This window comes from Anarhichas minor, unplaced genomic scaffold (assembly GCF_050575085.1).
Source record: "Anarhichas minor isolate MPS153535 unplaced genomic scaffold, ASM5057508v1 ptg000044l, whole genome shotgun sequence".
Taxonomy (NCBI): Eukaryota; Metazoa; Chordata; class Actinopteri; order Perciformes; family Anarhichadidae; genus Anarhichas; species Anarhichas minor.
The window spans coordinates 717,501-737,436 of record NW_027466490.1 but is presented as its reverse complement, the minus strand read 5'-3'; the positions used below and the strand labels follow the sequence as shown (position 1 = coordinate 737,436).

Below are 19,936 nucleotides of genomic sequence, written 5' to 3'. Positions count from 1 at the left end.
GATCCACATCGGTTCTGGTGTGAGCTGAACCACGATCCAGAGCTCACTGTGTAGTCTCTTTTTGTGTGATCTCTCCTCAGGGGATCACGACCGTCACCGTGTGTCATGGAGGAGACCCCATCCCCAAGAGCCCCTTCAACATCAGCGTGGCCCCCCCACTGGACCTCAACAAGGTCAAGGTTCAGGGTTTGAACAACAGTGAGTACGTCTGTCGGCACTTTCTACCGGAACTACCGGGGAACATTTTCTCAAACTCTTTTCTTTGCTGATCCGAAAAATGATCCGAACCGTGACTCAAGAACCGTGATCCGAACCGAACCGTGAGGTTTGTGATCCGTTGCACCCCTAGTACCATCAGGTAGAATCGTCTTCAGTTTAAATCCTGAACATTTAGTTAAAATAGTTCCTCAAGAAGTTTGTCAGGAATCAGGTCTTCCAACAGATCTGGTAACGTTGAGAACCAAATATTCACTTACATGACAAATGAAAAGGAAACATTGTTTGTTTTTAAAATCTCGTCTCTCTGTGTTTGTGTGCTCATCAAAGAGGTGGATGTCGGGAAGGACGAGGAGTTCACCGTCAGCACTCGTGAGGCCGGAGGTCAGGGACGACTGGAGGTCAAGATCACCTCGCCGTCACGCCGACCGATCCCCTGCAAGATGGAGTCCGGCACGGCCAACGAGGTGCACGTGGTGAAGTACATCCCAAACGAGGAAGGACAGTACCGAGTGGACATCGGCTACGACGGGAATCCCGTACCAGGAAGTCCGTTCAGCGTGGAGGGCATCATGCCGCCGGACCCCTCGAAGGTGAGACCTCAGGAAACAAAAGTCCTTCAGAATTATGCTGAGATAGAATATCATTATATAATACTGGTCTTAGAAAACCGGTTTGGGTCCCGGTAAATATCTCTTGGTCTTCAGAAACCTTTCTTGGTCTTGGTGAACTGGTTACTGGATCTACCGAGTCCAAAAGTCCGTCCATGTTTCTGGCTCCAAACTAGTCTCATCTCTTTGGCTCGTTTACCCTCCAGGTCCGAGCCTACGGTCCAGGTCTTCAGGGTGGCATTGTGGGTAAACTGGCCCCCTTTGCAATCGACACAAAGGGAGCCGGTACTGGCGGTCTGGGCTTGACTGTGGAGGGACCCTGCGAGGCAAAGATCGAATGCCAGGACAACGGTGACGGATCCTGCTCCGTGTCCTACCTGCCCACGGAGCCTGGCGAGTACGCCATCAACATCCTGTTTGCGGACCAGCACATCCCCGGGTCCCCCTTCAAGGCCGCGGTCCAGGCGGAGTTCGACCCCAACAAGGTGACGGCCAGCGGGCCGGGCCTGGAGAGAGGGAAGGTCAACGAGGACGGATCCTTCACGGTGGACTGCTCCAAAGCCGGAGAGGCCGAGCTCACCATCGAGATCGTCTCGGAGTCCGGAGCCAAAGCCGAAGTCCACGTCCAGAAGAACGGCGACGGGACATACTCCATCACCTACATCCCACAGGTCCACGGCACGTACACCATCACCATCAAGTACGGAGGACTCACGGTACCCGGGTTCCCCACCGGACTACAGGTGGACCCGGCTGTGGACACCAGCGGGGTGAAGGTCCACGGACCGGGAGTGGAACCCAGAGGTGAGTGTGAAAGAGGTTCAGTTACAAAGTGGTTTGTATAATTTTTTATAAAATCCAGAATCTATTAGAGTCCTTTATGAGATGGATTTAGTTTGACTTGCTTTTTAAAGTATTTACCAGATCATACTTTCACTATAAAATACCAATCCCTTAAATAAATAATTAATATACATTCTTGTTAAATATACTAACTAAATATAATATAATTTAATATAATTTAATTTAATATAATTTAATTTAATTTAATAAAGCAGTTTGTTTTGGAAGCTGGAGATAAATTATTATTTTTAAAGCTCTTGATTAGATTTATAAGTGAGGGTTTATTAGATGGATTTTGGGTTATTGAAGTAAACGTTATAAACAATTTGATTTTAAATCAATGTGTTTTACAGCTCTGTGCTGTTCTGAGATCAGTTTTAAGGCTCTAACTGGTTCATTAACTGGACTTCAGTCAGTTATAATAAAGTAACCAGAGTTTCTCTAAAGAGGATCTACATGTTAAACATTTATCTTCTTTACGTGATCAACGTTTGAAATCACATTTAACCAAAATAATCAAAGTAAAGGGCCTCAGAGGTTCTGTCAAATGTTTGGATTAAATTAAGAATTCATTATATTTTGGCTGTTTATTATTAAAATGTCACTCTTGTTTGCTGGTCCTCTGCAGGCGTCCTGAGGGAAGTGACCACCCACTTCCTCGTGGACGCCCGGGCGCACTGCAAGAGCGGCGGCAGTCTCGTCAAAGCCGTCATCTCCAACCCGTCAGGCGTCAACACGGACGCCTATGTCACCGACAAAGGAGACGGGACCTACAGGGTGGAGTACACGGCCTACGAGGACGGTGAGACTCTACAGGGTTTTAGTCTAGGGGGGACGGGACCTACAGGGTGGAGTACACGGTCTACGAGGACCCACAGACTCTACAGGGTTTTAGCCAAGGGGGGACGGGACCTACATGGTGGAGTACACGGTCTACGAGGACCCAGAGACTCTACAGGGTTTTAGTCTAGGGGGGACGGGACCTACAGGGTGGAGTACACGGCCTACGAGGACCCAGAGACTCTACAGGGTTTTAGTCTAGGGGGATGGGACCGGAGAGAACCAGATCACTTTGGAGGGTTCTTGTTCTTCTTCTTGTCCTTCGCTGCTGTTTTATGGGGTTGTTTTCCACAACAACACATTATAATGTTGAATTAAAGGACCCTGTGGTTCTCGCAAAGGAAAAGAATTCAACGATTCAAAACCAACATGTTTTCTTGTTAATCAGAAAGATTAAGAAGTTTTGAGTAATGCTCACATAAACACAGAGAACAGATTAACGAAGGTAGAAAACTGTATTTAAGGTGTAACTTAATGAATGTGGATAGGCCTGTGTGTGTGTGTGGGGGGGGGGGGGGGGGGGGGCAGCTGGTATTAATAGCTGCAGCAGATGGTTTTCCACTGATAGTAATGTGTGACATGCTGGAGCCCAGTGCATTGTGGGACAGAAATACTCTTCCCTGTGGAGGCCTCAGTCATATTCAGTTCCTGTTAAACACATAAACTTGATGAACGTGTAGGTTTTTGTGGCTGAACAGTTGATGGTTCAAAACCCTGCACGGAAAAAAACGAGTCAAGAAACAACCTCCGGTTCTTTAAGTTCTTCAAAGCTTCACGTGTTAAACCTGCATTCTCTCTAGTGTCCACCAGAGGGCGACTCCTCTGGTTGTATAGAAGTCTATGAGAAAATGACTACTTCTCTCTTGATTTATTACCTCAGTAAACATTGTAAACATGAGTTTATGGTCTCAATCTCTAGTTTCAAGTCTTCTTCAATACAGCATGATGTGCATTTAGTACATTATGGTCCATTTAGAGTCAAACAGACCATTTTCCTACTTAAAACGTCATCAATTTGTATCTGTTATTTAGTAATAAGTTGTATTTTTATCGGAGGACTAAAGTCCCACCAGTAGCCCCATAAGGGTCTCGTTTAGACCCCTTTGTTTGACACAGACCTGATAAAACAAAACACGACCCACCAACGTCTGTCTGTCTGCAGGTCTGCATCTGATTGAGGTCTTGTTTGATGAGGTCTCGGTGCCGAAGAGTCCGTTCAGGGTGTCTGTGACGGAGGGTTGTGACCCCAGTCGAGTCCGAGCCTACGGTCCGGGTCTGGAGGAAGGCCTGGTTAACAAACCGAACCGCTTCACCGTCGAGACCAGGTGATTTTACTGTAGCTCTTAATCTCAATCAAACAGCTCTAAAGGTCTCAGACCGAGTCTAAACCTCCCCCCCTCGTCTCCCCCTCAGAGGTGCTGGCACCGGAGGTCTTGGTCTGGCCATTGAGGGTCCATCTGAGGCGAAGATGTCCTGTAAGGACAACAAAGATGGCAGCTGCAGCGTGGAGTACATCCCCTTTACTCCTGGAGAGTACGATGTCAACATCACCTTCGGAGGCCTTCCTATCCCAGGTGATGGTCTGAACCAAGTCTCTTTGAGGGTCTGGTCTGGTCTGGTTCCAGCAATGATTCATAACCTCTGTGTGTGTTGCAGGGAGCCCGTTTCGGGTCCCAGTGCGAGAGCTGGTGGATCCCAGTAAAGTCAAGTGTTCAGGTCCCGGACTGGGAAGTGGAGTCCGAGCCCACGTCCCTCAGACCTTCACTGTGGACAGCAGTAAGGCCGGGGAGGCCCCCCTGGAGATCCAGCTGTACGGGCCCACAGGTGAGACCGTCCTTGTCTTCTTATACCTGAGTTTCTTCGTCTCGACTTTCCTTCAGGAAAAGTCATTGTAGTGACTTTAACAAATATCCATTTTATATCTTAAAGCCACTGGGGGGCGAACGGGAGAACTTGTTCGGACGCGTGTTCCACAAACATTTCACTGTCCAATGCGCTGTCTTTCTTTCGATCCGTTGATCCATTTATTCCGTTTGCACATTGACACCATAACAGAACACCACAGGATACTTGACAGGATAATATATCACCTTGAAACTCTACGCTGACACGGCACCTTGACACGACACCTTGACACGGTCAAAAACTGTTAGCTTCCCGTCTACACACACCTGATTCTCATTACACTTACATATATGCACTTTTAGGTTAATGTGCCACCCACTGTTCAATGTCAGAACTGCATGTGTACACACCCCGTTTTTCCCTCAAAGACAAAACAAAACAACAAAACCACATTATGGCTCCAACAGTCATAATGATAATATGACTGCACATTATAATGCACATTATGTATGAGATGTATGACCTGAGATCCAGAGACGTCCAGTCAGACCAGTTAGAAAATAAGATGTTGTAGACAGTGTGGACCCAAGATTTGGTCAGGTTTTGGGGTTTTGGTCTGCCTGAAGACCCTTCAGTCCAAAACTCAGTTAGTTTGAACTCAAGTCTTCTTCAGAACAAGTCCCTGGTAGAAGTCGAGGAAGACTAATTTTCCATCAGTCTTAAAGTCTAAAAGGTATAGAACTTATTTTATTCTTCTTCTGTTTCTTCTTTTTCCTCCTCTTCTTCATCTTCCTCTTCTTCTACTTCTTCTTCCACTTCTTTCTCTGTCCTTCTCCTTCTTATTCTTCTACTTCCTGTTCTTCTTCTTCCTCTCTTCTTCTTCTTCTTCTTCTTCTTCTTCTTCTTCTTCTTCTTCTTCTTCTTCTACGTCTAACAGGTCTTCTAGGGTCCACAAAGGTCTTTGTGATGTAACTTTGTAACGGTATAGAACTTATTCTTAAACTCCGGTTCCCCTCCAGGTGTGACCGAGCCGATCAGCGTCACCGATAACGGAGACGGTTCTCACACCGTCATCTACACTCCCGCCGCCGACGGCCCGTACACGGTCTGTGTGAAGTACGCTGACCAGGAGGTCCCTCGCAGGTCGGTACCGAAACATATATGAAGAAGTCCTGATTGTACTGGTTCAGGTCTAACCTTCCAATCCGGTTCCTCTCAGTCCTTTTAAGATCAAGACGTTACCGGTTCACGATGCCAGTAAAGTCCGAGCCAGCGGTCCGGGTCTGAATGCATCCGGAGTTCCAGCCAGTCTGCCGGTGGAGTTCACCATCGATGCCAGAGATGCCGGAGAGGGACTGCTCACCGTTCAGATCCTGGTCAGTCCCAGAGTCCAGTCCTGCTTTAGGAACATCAGGGTCACACCGTCCTCTATGGTCCACTAGGGTCTGCCAGTGTCTGATTTGGTCCTCATGGCATAAATTCCTTCATCATAGGGGGCACGAACTTGTTGGGACCTCCATCGTAGCGTAGTGGTCTACTGAGCATGTTTAGAACTATAAACAGAACCACGGTGTTGTCTGTTTGGGATCTCAAGCTTCAGCCCAACAAACAACCAGGATCCAGTTATCTGAGGACTGAATATATGAGGAGACTCTGAACTGTTGTTGTCTCACTGACTGTCTTAACCCCTGATTGTGACTTCCTATCCCCGGGGCTTGTAGGGTCCGGACGGGTCCAGCCGGGAGGCCTCAGTGTTTTTGGAGGACTGGGGCAGGAGGGTGTGGGAGACTCACATAGTAAAGAGAACCATCCCCTTCAGTATTCATAAGAGAGGCTGTGTAAGACCTCCTCCCTCCATCACCTCGTCTCCCCTCCTCCCTTCCTCCCCTACTCCCTTATTCTGCTTCCTTGCTGCCTAAAACCAACGATCCTCTCCTGCTCTCACTCTGATTAGAAGTGATTTTATTTAAGAGGGAATCATCAGACACCAGTGAGCCACAGAGTAATACATGTAATACATGAAGTGAAACATTTAGTAGTTCTGGAGCTTTTGACCGTCTCATGATCCTCATCAGCTCCTTATAATAGGTCTGTGATATTTCATATTATCTATATATTAATAACATAAATGCAAATATATCTATGAATATGAAATATCTGTAATTCTTTTACATTTGTAGTGTATAAAGAAGAATCAAAGTAACACAAATGTTCTATTAAAACAAACGTATTATTGTACACATAAATAAAGATGTTGTGTATCTGAAAGTAACTAAGTACATTTAATATCAGGTGATACATTCCCCCCCCCAGATCAGTTAACAGACTGATGTGGTTTATAGTTCTCCACTAACCGGAGTAAACTCCTCTTCCTCCTGCTCCTCCCCCTCTTCCTCCTTTTCTCCTCCTCCTCCTCCTCTTCCTCTTCTTTCTCTTCCTCCTCCTCTTCCTCTTCCTCCTTCTCCTCCTCTTCCTATTTCTTCTCCTTCTCTTCCTCCTCGTCCTTCTCCTCCTCTTCCTATTTCTTCTCCTTCTCTTCCTCCTCGTCCTCTTCCTACTTCTCCTCCTCCTCTTCCTCCTTCTCCTCCTCCTCTTCCTCCTTCTCCTCCTTCTCCTCCTCTTCCTCTTCCTTCTCTTCCTCCTCCTCCTCCTCCTCCTCCTATTCTTCTTCCTCTTCCTCCTCCTATTCTTCTTCCTCTTCCTCTTCCTTCTCCTCCTCTTCCTCCTTTTCTCATCCTCCTCTTCCTCTTCCTTCTTCTCCTCCTCTTCCTATTTCTTCTCTTTCTCTTCCTCCTCCTCCTCCTCTTCCTCCTTCTCCTCCTCTTCCTTCTCCTCTTCCTCCTTCTCCTCCTCTTCCTCCTCCTCCTCCTCTTCCTCTTCCTTCCTTAGATTATTTCGTCCGTCTCTCGCGATGTCTCACGTTGCTGTAGGAGACCACTGATGGACAGTACTGAGTTTGTAGTACTTCAGAGTACTTTAGTATATATTTACTGTGTCTCCAGGATCCGGAGGGGAAACCCAAGAAGGCGAACATCCGGGACAACCGAGACGGGACGTACACGGTGTCCTACGTCCCCGACATGACGGGACGCTACACCATCACCATCAAGTACGGAGGAGACGAGATCCCGTACTCTCCGTACTGCATCCACGCGCTGCCTGCCGGGGACGCCAGCAAGTGTCTGGTCACAGGTCAGGCCCCGCCCACCTCTTACTGTGGCAGCCAATCAGATGGTGTTTCAGCTGAAGGTAGCTGAGTGTTGTTTGTTTCTCTTACAGTGTCGATCGGAGGACACGGACTGGGTGAGTTACTCTAAACTGGTCTGAAGAGTGAATTAAAATGTCTTTTATCAACAATCAAATTCTATTTAGTCCATTTTAATGTCAAATTTTCTTATTTTTGCTATTATTCGTGTGTTTAGTTCATGATTTTATTCGTTTTTAATTTATATTTATTTTTAGTTTTGTTTAATTTTATTTTACTTTCCTTTATTTAATCTTGTTTTATTTTTATTTATTTTATTTTACATTTGTTTTGTTAATTATTTTAGTTTAGCTTTATTTTATTGGTTTATTTGTTGCTTATATTTCTTTATGTTAATCACTGTGTACAGTATAAACACCTCTTCATGCAGCAGCTCAGCGTACATTCTCACAGTTCAGATGATTCCCTGCGACTCGCCTCCTGATTGGTCGTCCCTCTTGTCAGGATCAGGTATCGGCCCGACCATCCAGATCGGAGAGGAGACGGTCATCACCGTGGACGCAAAGGCTGCTGGGAAAGGTAAAGTCACCTGTAAGGTGTCGACACCCGACGGGGCGGAGCTGGACGTGGACGTGGTGGAGAACGCCGACGGGACCTTCGATATCTACTACACGGCTCCAGAACCCGGGAAGTACGTCATCACCATCCGGTTCGGGGGGGAGAACATTCCCAACAGCCCGTTCCACGTGGTGGTGAGTGAGTCCGCCGAGCACCTCGAGGCCAGATCAGTGGTTCCTGAGCTTTCTACCGGGACCAGTAGACCTCTTCAGGACTCTGAAGATCATTTATTCCGTTGTAGAAAAAGGTTCTCTTTAGGGGACCAGTCCAGGAACCAGGAACCAGGAACCTGGACCTGGTTGTAGAAAAAGGTTGTGTAAAAAGTTCAGGTACCACTGCATCATTAATATTCACTTGTGTTTGTGCATGTGTGTGTGTGTGTGTGTGTGTGTGTGTGCGCATGTGCATGTGTGTGTGTGTGTGTGTGTGTGTGTGTGTGTGTGGGTGTGTGTGTGTTCCCTAAAGGCTCTACCTTGTTCCCTGTTAGGTGAGTGATACCGTCCCAGTAATAGAGGAGCCATGTGATCAGCTTCAGTTACAGCAGCCCTTCACTCCCTATGTGGGCTTCTCCCCTCACTGGGTATTACATCTACACTATATTTATATTTATATATATATGTACAGTATACAGTATATATATATATATATATTTATATTTGTACCACCAACTGTCCTCTTCACTGGCTGCATCACTGAGCTGATTCAGATCAATAACGACCCAGATTCACTTTGGCTGCTGCATGTTTTAATCTTCTACCATCCGACTAACAGACTTCAGATCAGTACTAGTGAAGACTTATTCACTATATATTGAACTGTTCTTATTATTTATTTATTCATTAGATATGTTGTTTTTAGTTTATTTTGATTGTATTAGTTTATTCTATCATTTGTATTTATATTTTTTATTTAATATTTCTTAAAATTATTTTTTTAATTGATATACTTTTGTTTTATATCAATTTAATATAATTGAATTGATTCATTTATTCTTATTATGTTTGGTTTATTGTTTTTGTTGATTATTATTTCAGTAGTATTCTTTATTATGTTTAGTTTAGATTAGTTTGGGACTATGTACAACAGTAAACATGTGTTTATGTACCAGCTCAGCTCAGACTCTACTTGCACCATTAACCAGTTAAAAAGGAAGTTTTGTCTGACTGGTTTTAGACCAGTTTAAATCTGTGATGCTCTCGCTCTCGCTCTCTACCGTCCTGCTGTGCTTCCTCCTCCTCTTCCTCCTCCCCCTCCCCCATCTCTCTCTGGACCACATCCCAGAGTTCCCAGTATGGTGACACTAACACTCCTCCCTCTGGCTCTGGTTTAGGCCACCGATGATCCCATCAGCTCCGTGGACGGGATGGATCCGGTGCTCCGCCCCTTCAGTCTGGTCATTCCCTTCACGGTGCAGAAAGGAGAAATCACCGGTGAGAGCGTGAACATTTGATGTAAAGAATATCTGTTCTGCTTGTTGAAATAATCTATATGTATTAAGTTTAGTTGTTTTTAGATTTTAAAGGATCAGTGTGGTGGTGTTCTATATTTTAGTTTGATGTCTGGATCCAAAACAGACAACATGATAGTCCATCCTGACTTCCTGTTTGACTTCCTGTTTGACTTCCTGTCTGACTTCCTACTGAAGGTGAAGTGCGAATGCCGTCTGGTCGGACCGCGTGTCCTCACATCACCGACAACAAGGACGGCACCGTCACCGTGAAATACTCCCCGACAGAACGAGGCCTGCACGAGATGGACATCAAATACGAAGGGAACCACATCCCAGGTGACCCCCCGACACATATTTACTCTTAAAGGATTTTAAGGATTATTTCAACCAGAGGTCTCAGTCTTTGGGAACAGAGAGTAGAGTATCGTCAGCAAACAGCTTGACTTTAGGATGAATAAGACCTGGTTCTGGACTCTTTCTGCACTTTTATCAAACCGCCATGTTTGTAATCCTCTTGTGTTTTCTCTTGACAGGAAGTCCACTCCAGTTCTACGTGGACGCCGTTGACAGCGGTCATGTGACGGCGTACGGTCCCGGTCTGAGTCATGGCACCGTGAACCGACCGGCCACCTTCACCATCGTCACTAAAGACGCTGGAGAAGGTATCAGTACCATCACACACCAATAAGTTTTGGGTATTTGTACGTAACTGTAGCTCTCGTGAAGTCACCAGAAGATGTAGACCTTTATTTTGAAACATTTGCAGGAGGTATTTTGTCTTCAGAGATATTCATTTTCACATAATTTTCAGTTCTAAATTTTATACATGCCTTTTACAGTAAAACAAATTCCAGTCACATCTACTTTGGAGTTTTTGATCAATGTTAAGCTACCTCCAAGACTTTTATTTTGAAACATGACAGGACTCTATTGGTTTTGTCTCTCTCTGCAGGTGGTCTGTCTCTGGCTGTGGAGGGTCCGTCTAAAGCAGAGATCAGCTGTAAAGACAACAAAGACGGGACCTGCACCGTGTCCTACCTGCCCACCGTATCCGGAGACTATAACATCATCGTCAAGTTCGATGACAAGCACATCCCTGGCAGCCCGTTCACCGCCAAGATCACCGGTACTGAACCTCTACCGTGTTTCTCTAGAGCCGGACGAACGCACGGACGTGTCAGCGGTTTTTATTCTACCTTTAGCTTAGTTATGCACACATCCTACATTATATCACAATCCTCTCTAGCTCTTCATCTAACCAGTTCACTCAAAGATTTTCATTCAAATAAACATCTGTAAGTCGCTATCGATAGCCGTATGAGGTAACACTTGGTTGATCTCCAGGTGACGAATCCATGAGGATGTCTCAGCTTAACGTCGGCACGGCAACAGATGTTTCCTTGAAGATCACGGAGACGGACCTGAGCAGCCTGACGGCGAGCATCAGGGCGCCGTCTGGAAACGAGGAGCCGTGTCTGCTGAAGAGGCTTCCCAACAGACACATCGGTCAGTTATTGGAAAGGTTCACATTTCACACAGAAAGACGTTCCACATTATGAGAGGTTAATGTTCTCTGAAAATAGCATCAGCTAACATGAAATGAGGCAAAAATACAACACAAATGTTTTGTTTTTGACATTTACAACCAGAAATAACTAACGTTAGCGTTAGCGGTGGCTATCACTAAAATAAAGCGATACGAAGGACTTATTTAGGACTTGGATTTGACTTGTGACTCGTAAAACAACGACGTAATCCTACTCATGGCAGTGCTGCTCTATTGAAGGAAATCGTAAGAACACTTTGAAGAAAAACCTGCAGCCGTCAAACAAACAATCAGACAAACAATCAGACACACAATCAGACAAACAATCAGACAAACACTCAGACAAACAATCAGACACACAATCAGACAATCAGACAAACAATCAGACAAACAATCAGACACACAATCAGACAACCAATCAGACACACAATCAGACAAACAATCAGACACACAATCAGAGAAACAATCAGACACACAATCAGACAAACAATCAGACAAACAATCAGACACACAATCAGACACACAATCAGACAAACAATCAGACAAGCAATCAGACAAACAATCAGACAAACAATCAGACACATAAACAAAATAGTTTCCAGCGTTCTGACCTCGCTCCTCTCGTCTGCAGGGATCTCATTCACGCCAAAGGAAGTAGGCGAACACGTGGTGAGCGTGAAGAAGAGCGGGAAACACGTGACCAACAGCCCCTTTAAGATCATGGTGGGTCAGTCGGAGATCGGAGACGCCAGTAAGGTGAAGGTCTACGGTCAGGGTCTGGTGGAAGGCCACACCTTGGAGGTGGCCGAGTTCATCGTGGACACCAGGAACGCAGGTACCGTCAAAAAAACTTACAATAAGTCAGAATAAATGTGTAGTTTTGATTGGATGACAGGTGTCTGTAGTTTTGATTGGATGACATGTGTCTGCAGTTTTGATTGGATGACAGATGTCTGTAGTTTTGATTGGATGACAGGTGTCTGTAGCTTTGATTGGATGACAGGTGTCTGTAGTTTTGATTGGATGACATGTGTCTGTAGTTTTGATTGGATGACAGATGTCTGTAGTTTTGATTGGATGACAGGTGTCTGTAGCTTTGATTGGATGACAGGTGTCTGTAGCTTTGTTTGGATGACAGGTGTCTGTAGTTTTGATTGGATGACAGGTGTCTGTAGCTTTGATTGGATGACAGGTGTCTGTAGTTTTGATTGGATGACATGTGTCTGTAGCTTTGATTGGATGACAGGTGTTTGTAGTTTTGATTGGATGACAGGTGTCTGTAGCTTTGATTGGATGACAGGTGTCTGTCGTTTTGATTGGATGACATGTGTCTGTCGTTTTGATTGGATGACAGATGTCTGTAGTTTTGATTGGATGACAGGTGTCTGTAGTTTTGATTGGATGACAGGTGTCTGTAGTTTTGATTGGATGACAGGTGTCTGTAGTTCATCTGTTATTTTGTCCTCTCAGGTTACGGAGGTCTGGGTTTGTCCATCGAGGGTCCCAGTAAAGTGGACATTAACTGTGAGGACGTGGAGGACGGGACCTGTAAAGTCACCTACTGTCCAACCGAACCTGGAAATTACATCATCAACATCAAGTTCGCCGACCAACACATCCCAGGTAGGAACTACGTGGACCATCATGCTCTCTGGTTTTTGATCGACATCTTCCAGGTGGTTTCATTTCATTTCTATGAAAACCAGGAAACAGAGGCTTAGAGTCCATTTATGTATTTATTATATTTCTAATAAATGATACTCTGATGAGTAGAAGTATAAAGAAGCAAAGAACAGAAATACTACAGTAAATAATTGTAGTCGGTTCATTTCCATCAATGAAAATATAAAAATGTTACAAAAAGTTTTATTATTTCTGTTGTATAAAGAATAAAGTTCAAAGTAACGTCTTCAAATGTTTTTTATTATTATTATTGTTATTGTTAGTATTCTGGTTATTATTATTATTATGATTAATATTGTTATTATTATTATTATCATTATATTCAGCTAACTGTGTAAATGTGGGAGGAGCATTGTTGAGTATATTAATGATCTTTTGATGGGTTATCTATAGAGGTTGTAGATAAACAAACCTTGTGTTTAAATCGTAATATCTTGGTGTCAACAGGAAGTCCGTTCACGGTGAAGGTGTTGGGTGAAGGCCGGATGAAGGAGAGCATCACCAGGAGGCGTCAGGCTCCGTCCATCGCTACAGTCGGCAGCACCTGTGACCTCAACCTCAAGATACCAGGTGAGACACCCGTCTCCTCCACCTGTGTCCTCCTGTCCTCTCTGCTCCCTCCTCTTCACCTCCCTCGTTTCCTCTTTCCTCCTCCCCGCTGCTTTCAGGGAACTGGTTCCACATGGTCTCGGCTCAGGAGCGCCTGACCCGGACCTTCACCCGCAGCAGCCACACCTACACCCGGACAGAGCGGACGGAGATCAGTAAGACCCAAGCCGGAGAGACTAAGAGGGAGGTCCGTGTGGAGGAGAGCACCCAGGTGGGGGACCCCTTCAGGGACGTGTTCGGGGATTTCCTGGGACGGGAGAGTCTGAGCGGGTTCAGCGGGACCAGACCGCCACCGCCACCGCTGCAGGACGGTGTGTGTGTGTGTGTGTGTGTGTGTGTGTGTGTGAACCAGAGTGTGTGTTCAGAATGTCTAACTTCGTTCATCAGGAAACGGTTATTCAATATGAACAATGGAACCGTTTCAGGATGAAATCATACATTTATAATAACAAAAACAATAACTCAAACTGCTCAGGTGAGACGGGTAACCAGGAGATGGAGGCTCAGGTTCTGAGTCCAGGAGGCCAGACGGAGGAGGCTGAGATCATTAAAGGAGAGAACAGCTCCTACAGCGTCCGGTTCGTCCCTCAGGAGATGGGAGCTCACACGGTGAACGTTAAGTACCGAGGCCAGCATGTTCCTGGGAGCCCCTTCCAGTTCACTGTGGGGCCCCTGGGGGAGGGAGGGGCCCACAAGGTCCGAGCAGGAGGCACCGGGCTGGACCGAGGAGTGGCCGGGATCCCAGGTGGGTTTAGATCCAAAGATGACGTCCTCATTAATATTTCAGAGTTTTTAACATTGATTGTTAACTATTTGTGATGTGAAACATACGGTAAACTTTCATATTTTGTTGATACCGTTTGTTTGTTTCCTGTTTGTTTGTCAGCTGAGTTCAGTATCTGGACCAGAGAGGCCGGAGCAGGAGGTCTGTCCATCGCCGTAGAGGGACCCAGTAAGGCCGAGATCACGTTTGAAGACCGGAAGGACGGATCCTGTGGAGTCGTCTACGTGGTCCAGGAGCCTGGTGAGACTCAGACTCTAGATCACATTTAATCCCTGATGCATGTATTAATAGTGAATATTGTGGAGTACCACAAGGCTCAGTTCTGGTACCACCACCTTTCATATGATGTCATCGTTAAGAGCTATCCATAAAATCAATGCTAATATTCATCACTATGTAGACGACACCCAGCTCTCTACAGCAGTTGATAGAGATGAGTTGAAGCTCCTTCACTGCTGTGAAGACTGAAACTCTGACATCTTTATAGATACATCACAACTAATCACATCCTAGTTGTTGCTTATTTATTGGATTTGTGTTTTCTTTAATTAACTGGTTGATATTTTTGTGGTTTGGGAATCTCTTCCATTGGTTGTGAAAAAAGGGGGATGCGTAACATTTTGCCAGTGTATTGAAAACAATCGCAGGCCCAAAAAGGTTCCCTGGTGAACACCACAGTTATGCTAAGCTATCTGTTAGAGAGGTGTGAGCATGATCTACTAGTGATATTAAAAGCTCTCTTTCTCTCCAGGGGACTATGAGGTTTCCATCAAGTTCAACGACGAACACGTCCCCGACTCTCCGTTCATCGTCCCCGTCGCCACTCTGTCCGACGACGCCCGCCGCCTCTCCATCACCAGCCTGCAGGTGAGAACACGCCGTCTTCATCGAGTTCAACAAAACCGACATATAAAGAGTTTTGATCTTCTATGAATACCTTTATTATTATTGTGTATTTCTGTGTTTGTGTGTAAATGTATCTGTGCTACCTTCCTGTTGCCCTCAAATACGCTTAAAGCTTTAAATTTAGTTTAATCAGTAAAACGCCAAGAAATCTTCTAGTTCAGACTTGAGAAAAGTTATTTCAGATGAAAAGTCAAAAATTTCATTCAAACAACTTGTTCTTGGCTGTAAAATCATGGAGTTAAATGAATCTTATTAGTTAATTGTATGTATGATCTAAACATAACACATGGTGTTGACTTTACCAGTGCTCAGTAAACCTTCTCTGTTGTCCATCAGGAGACGGGTCTGAAAGTCGGGCAGGAGGCCTCGTTTGCTGTCCAGCTCAACGGAGCCAGAGGGCTGATCGATGCTAAGATCCACACTCCCTCCGGAGCCGTAGAGGAGTGTTCCATCACCGAGCTGGAGAGCGGTAAGACACTTTATTACTGACATTCTTCTATGTAAGAACACAGCAGCAATACAAAGGGTCGCGTTAGTCAAAGGAAATATCGTTGCATCGTCAGAGTTGGTGTCTTTATAGATGCTCAGATACTTGCATGTTGATGACCTAGAAAGTGATGACTTTTGTTCCTCTTTTCTGCTTTACATATTAAGTGAACGTCAGAGATTATTGAGACTGGTGTTGTGTACATATATGTGCATGAGGTAGTACATCTAGGTACTGTCATGAGGTCTTTTATTCTCTAGCCCTTACATACTGTTAGGGTCAAATTTGACCCGTTTTGACATTTGACAGCAGTAAAAATACCCTAAACGTCATTCTTTTAGAAATTTGATGACTTTTCCTAAAGTGACCCAAAATACACAAAAATTAAAATATTTTAAAATTGTATACTTTTGTACAGGTGCTACAATTTTTTTTACACTGAGGCTGTTTCGGGTCAAATTTGACCCATATCTATTGAGATGATTTTAGATCTACCAGTGTGGGTAAATCAAGGAAAATGGTGGTTTTAGGGAATCTTGAAACTGTACAGGCCATGTCTGTGTGTATTTTTTATGGGACAGTGGTGACAGAGTTCAAGGGAGCCTCGAAACAGTGAAATAGTAAAACAACACAGGAGTGATCATATATGGTGCACAAAGGGAACAGAGGTCATCCACAGGTCAGAGGGTGCCTTGTCACAGACACAAGATCTGCACCTGCAAGCACAAGCACCTGCAATATTATCAAATAATCTACAAAGTAACAAATTTGAATCAATTTGGGTTGGGAGGGTGGTGGTGGGGAGGGGTCATAACATTACAAAGGTACCTGAGCTGCCCTTTCAGTGACTGACATCATGGCAGCAAGATTTAGTGTGCAACAGGCCCTTGATCTGTTCTCCCAAGATGAGGAGGTCGACAGTGATTTGGAGGATGTGTCAAAGCAGGAAGACAATGTGGAAAAAAACAGTGCTATCTGTTGGTCTTCACTTCCACATCAAGTTGCAGGCAGGATGGCAGTGGGAAATGTCATTCGAATGACTCCAGGACCCACAAGACTGGCCACCTCCCATGCATCTGACATTTTGTAAACGTTCCAGCTTGGAAAGGCCCTTGTGACTCCTTACATGCAAAAGCGACAACACCTTCCCCACACAGCAGCTTCAGCAGCATTGGTAAGGGCAGTGCAGCAATCTGAGCCTGGCCCTGATCAAGAAGCCAACACAATGGGACAGAAGAGAAGGAGATGCAACTTCTGCCCTGCAAAGAAGGACTACGAAACAGGGACAACCTGCTGCAAATGTGGGAAACACATGTGCAAGTTCCACACACGTAAAGTCTCCTACCACTGCTTTGAATGCAGAGACTAGTTCATAATAAGCATTTTATTATATAATGTTTTGTGTTAAGTGGTAAATGTTGAATTAATATTGATAATTATAGTTTCTTATGATATAACAGTGAGGACAGCGTTTAATGGTTGCAATGATTAAACATGGTTATATTATAAATTCTAACAGTTCCAGAATGTTCATACCATTTTCAAATTCAATACAATATATTTAAGTCATTATGGCTTTTATGTTTTTATGTCTTATGTAAAACAGGACATGATAATGTGTAATAGTAGATGTTTTTCTCCAAAAACGAATGTTGTAAAATTTAAAAAATACACTCTCCCTGCTCTCTGAAACATTTATTAAGGATTAATCATACATTTATTAATGAGCCATAAGCTATTTTAGACATTCTAAATAGACCTGTAGTTTAAAATTTGGTATAGACACTTACTATGAGGTAATTCTTGGTCCGGGTCAAAATTGACCCGGACCATACTGTGAAGGTATCAAATATAAACAGTATGTAAGGGCTAGCTGTAACAGAATATAGTTACCTTTTCTTGTATCCTAATTATGTAATTCTGTTTCATGTAATCTGTTCTGTTCCCTCTTCATGTCATTGTCCCCAATAATCATGTTCATCGCTATGCAGATGACACCCGACTCTATGTAGCTGCTTCAGCTAAATCAGGACAGAACAAAGATCACAACTTCTACTCCAACACATTACACTGATACGTTTGTCATTTAAAACCCGCATGTCCCCACAGACCAGCATGCCATCAGGTTCATCCCGAGAGAAAACGGAGTTCATTCTATCGACGTTCGTTTCAACGGCAGCCACGTCCCCGGCAGTCCCTTCAAGATCCGAGTGGGAGAACCAGGACAGGTGGGAGATCCCGGCATGGTGTCGGCCTTCGGACCGGGACTGGAGGGAGGAACCACAGGTATACACAAAACAATAGACACCATAAAACCACCTCAATGAAGACAGATTTTAACAGGTGTCCGTCCTGCCGTTGTCCTCCTTCAGGTGTGGTGTCAGAGTTCAGTGTGAACATTTGTAACGCCGGATCAGGAGCTCTGGCTGTGACCATTGACGGACCGTCCAAGGTCAAGATGGACTGTCAGGAGAGTCCAGAGGGCTACAAGGTCTCCTACACACCCATGGCTCCTGGGAGCTACCTGATCTCCATCAAGTATGGAGGACCCCAGCACATCGTAGGGAGTCCCTTCAAGGCCAAAGTCTCAGGTGGGTCAAAGGAGCTGGCTGGTATAGTGCTTGACTTCCGCCAGTACTCAGTAGTTCGTTGAGTATTGGTACTAAAGGGCGTCACTCAAACAGACCCAGACCTTCTCTACCGAACGGTACAGTCCTTACTCGCCATAAAATGAAGCATCGTCCAGAACGACCGAGTCCGCTGCCTCCTTCTGACAGCGGACTCGCTGGGTCCACTGACAAATACTGAAGTTGCCTCCTGAGACAGTTTGGATATTCACTGTTGCAATTGTTGTTTGAGGACAAAAACTTTGTTATTTGCTTCAGCGTCCGGCTCCTCAACACTTTACAATAACACCTCCAACAGTATATTAGGGCGAATCGAAAGGACAGAGCTGACAAATGGAAAGTTGGCATCCATCGGAAGACTGGTGTCTTATGATGATGCTGTGTTGAAAGTCAGCATGTCTCATGGATTTTATACTCAGGTGTCATGACCAGCAGCTGTCCCATGAATGTTAGAATGTGTTCATTTAGTCTAAAGGAAGTCCGCTCTGCCGATCTGAATGTGAACTTGTGGTATTGTGGCTGTTGGACCGGTTAAAGGAACGGGTTTAACTCTTCGTGGTCCAACTCCAGACCAGATGCAGACCAAAACAAGCAGAGTTTGTTGTCAGAGAACGTCAGCGACAGTCTTTATAGCGAGCTTCAGTGTATTTGATCGAGGTTTCCTGATGTGTCTTTGAATATGTCTGCAGGGCCTCGTCTGTCCGGCGGACACAGTCTGCACGAGATGTCCTCTGTTCTCGTAGAAACCGTCTCCAAGACGTCGGCGATGGGCGGGGCCTACGGCTCCTTACCCAAGTTCTCCTCGGACGCCAGTAAAGTGGTCTCCAGAGGTTCTGGTCTGTCCAAGGCCTTCGTGGGCCAGAAGAACGCGTTCACGGTCGACTGCAGCCAAGCAGGTGAGGAACAAAGAACAGAGGTTCGGATCTGATCTCCATCTTCGCCCTGATAATAAAATGTCCCCCGTTGTCTCTGGTCTCGACTCTGCAGGCACCAACATGTTGATGGTGGGCGTCCACGGGCCGAAGACGCCCTGCGAGGAGGTCTACGTCAAACACATGGGCAACAGGATGTACAACGTCAACTACACCGTCAAGGAGCAAGGTAGCTACATCCTCATCGTCAAGTGGGGGGACGACAACATCCCCGGAAGTCCTTTCCACTTCACCGTCCCTTAAAGACTGAACTCTCTTCACTTCTAAGTCCGTCCCTCATCATCATCCTCATCCTCCTCATCCTCCTCCTCATCCTGAAGACGCTCAGACTTTTGTTTCCAAAAGATCTCCTTCGTTCTCCTTCAACATTTTGGGGCGACCGTGGCTCACTGGGTTAAGAGGGTTGTCTGGTAACTGCAAGGTCAACGGTTCGATCCTGGGACGTGTCGAAGTGTACCTGTATAGTAAAATAAATTGAATTAAAAAACATTTTGCACAAACAGCTTCAGTCGTAGGACTCAGTGATGTTTCCTCTGTTATAGAGAAGGTAACATGTTGAACATGAACACAACCTATGCAGCCGGAGCTTAGAACCGCCTCGAGATATTAGCTTGTTAGCATGAGACTCTACTCAGTTAAATTAAGATATTCAGTTAAAATGACAGACGATGGATCTTGTTTTTGCATATTTTCAAAATAAATCACCTTCAGGACTTCAAGAGATTAAAAATCTA

At 45.1% G+C, this 19,936-nt stretch overlaps 1 protein-coding gene across 7 annotated transcripts in view; it reads left to right on the top strand.

Annotated features, from left to right (window-relative positions):
- flncb (filamin C, gamma b (actin binding protein 280)) overlaps positions 1–19,445 on the top strand; it is a 39,131-nt gene extending 19,686 nt beyond the window's left edge. For 2 of the 7 annotated variants that reach the window (XM_076111229.1, XM_076111228.1), the window contains 29 exons: positions 81–198; positions 547–809; positions 1,034–1,631; positions 2,299–2,472; positions 3,673–3,835; positions 3,924–4,084; positions 4,167–4,334; positions 5,375–5,498; positions 5,575–5,731; positions 7,358–7,547; positions 7,635–7,658; positions 8,065–8,312; positions 9,509–9,608; positions 9,824–9,964; positions 10,162–10,290; positions 10,581–10,754; positions 10,973–11,134; positions 11,806–12,009; positions 12,645–12,797; positions 13,305–13,427; positions 13,526–13,777; positions 13,942–14,211; positions 14,353–14,490; positions 15,002–15,117; positions 15,493–15,625; positions 17,753–17,929; positions 18,016–18,234; positions 18,960–19,166; positions 19,258–19,445. In XM_076111229.1, coding sequence (XP_075967344.1) covers positions 81–198; positions 547–809; positions 1,034–1,631; positions 2,299–2,472; positions 3,673–3,835; positions 3,924–4,084; positions 4,167–4,334; positions 5,375–5,498; positions 5,575–5,731; positions 7,358–7,547; positions 7,635–7,658; positions 8,065–8,312; positions 9,509–9,608; positions 9,824–9,964; positions 10,162–10,290; positions 10,581–10,754; positions 10,973–11,134; positions 11,806–12,009; positions 12,645–12,797; positions 13,305–13,427; positions 13,526–13,777; positions 13,942–14,211; positions 14,353–14,490; positions 15,002–15,117; positions 15,493–15,625; positions 17,753–17,929; positions 18,016–18,234; positions 18,960–19,166; positions 19,258–19,445 — 5,274 coding nt within the window. Of the gene's footprint in view, positions 1–80; positions 199–546; positions 810–1,033; positions 1,632–2,298; positions 2,473–3,672; positions 3,836–3,923; positions 4,085–4,166; positions 4,335–5,374; positions 5,499–5,574; positions 5,732–7,357; positions 7,548–7,634; positions 7,659–8,064; positions 8,352–8,665; positions 8,759–9,508; positions 9,609–9,823; positions 9,965–10,161; positions 10,291–10,580; positions 10,755–10,972; positions 11,135–11,805; positions 12,010–12,644; positions 12,798–13,304; positions 13,454–13,525; positions 13,778–13,941; positions 14,212–14,352; positions 14,491–15,001; positions 15,118–15,492; positions 15,626–17,752; positions 17,930–18,015; positions 18,235–18,959; positions 19,167–19,257 lie in introns of all 7 variants that reach the window. The other 5 variants (XM_076111227.1, XM_076111230.1, XM_076111232.1 and 2 more) reach the window with 5 other exon arrangements.
- Positions 19,446–19,936: the final 491 nt, after the last annotated feature.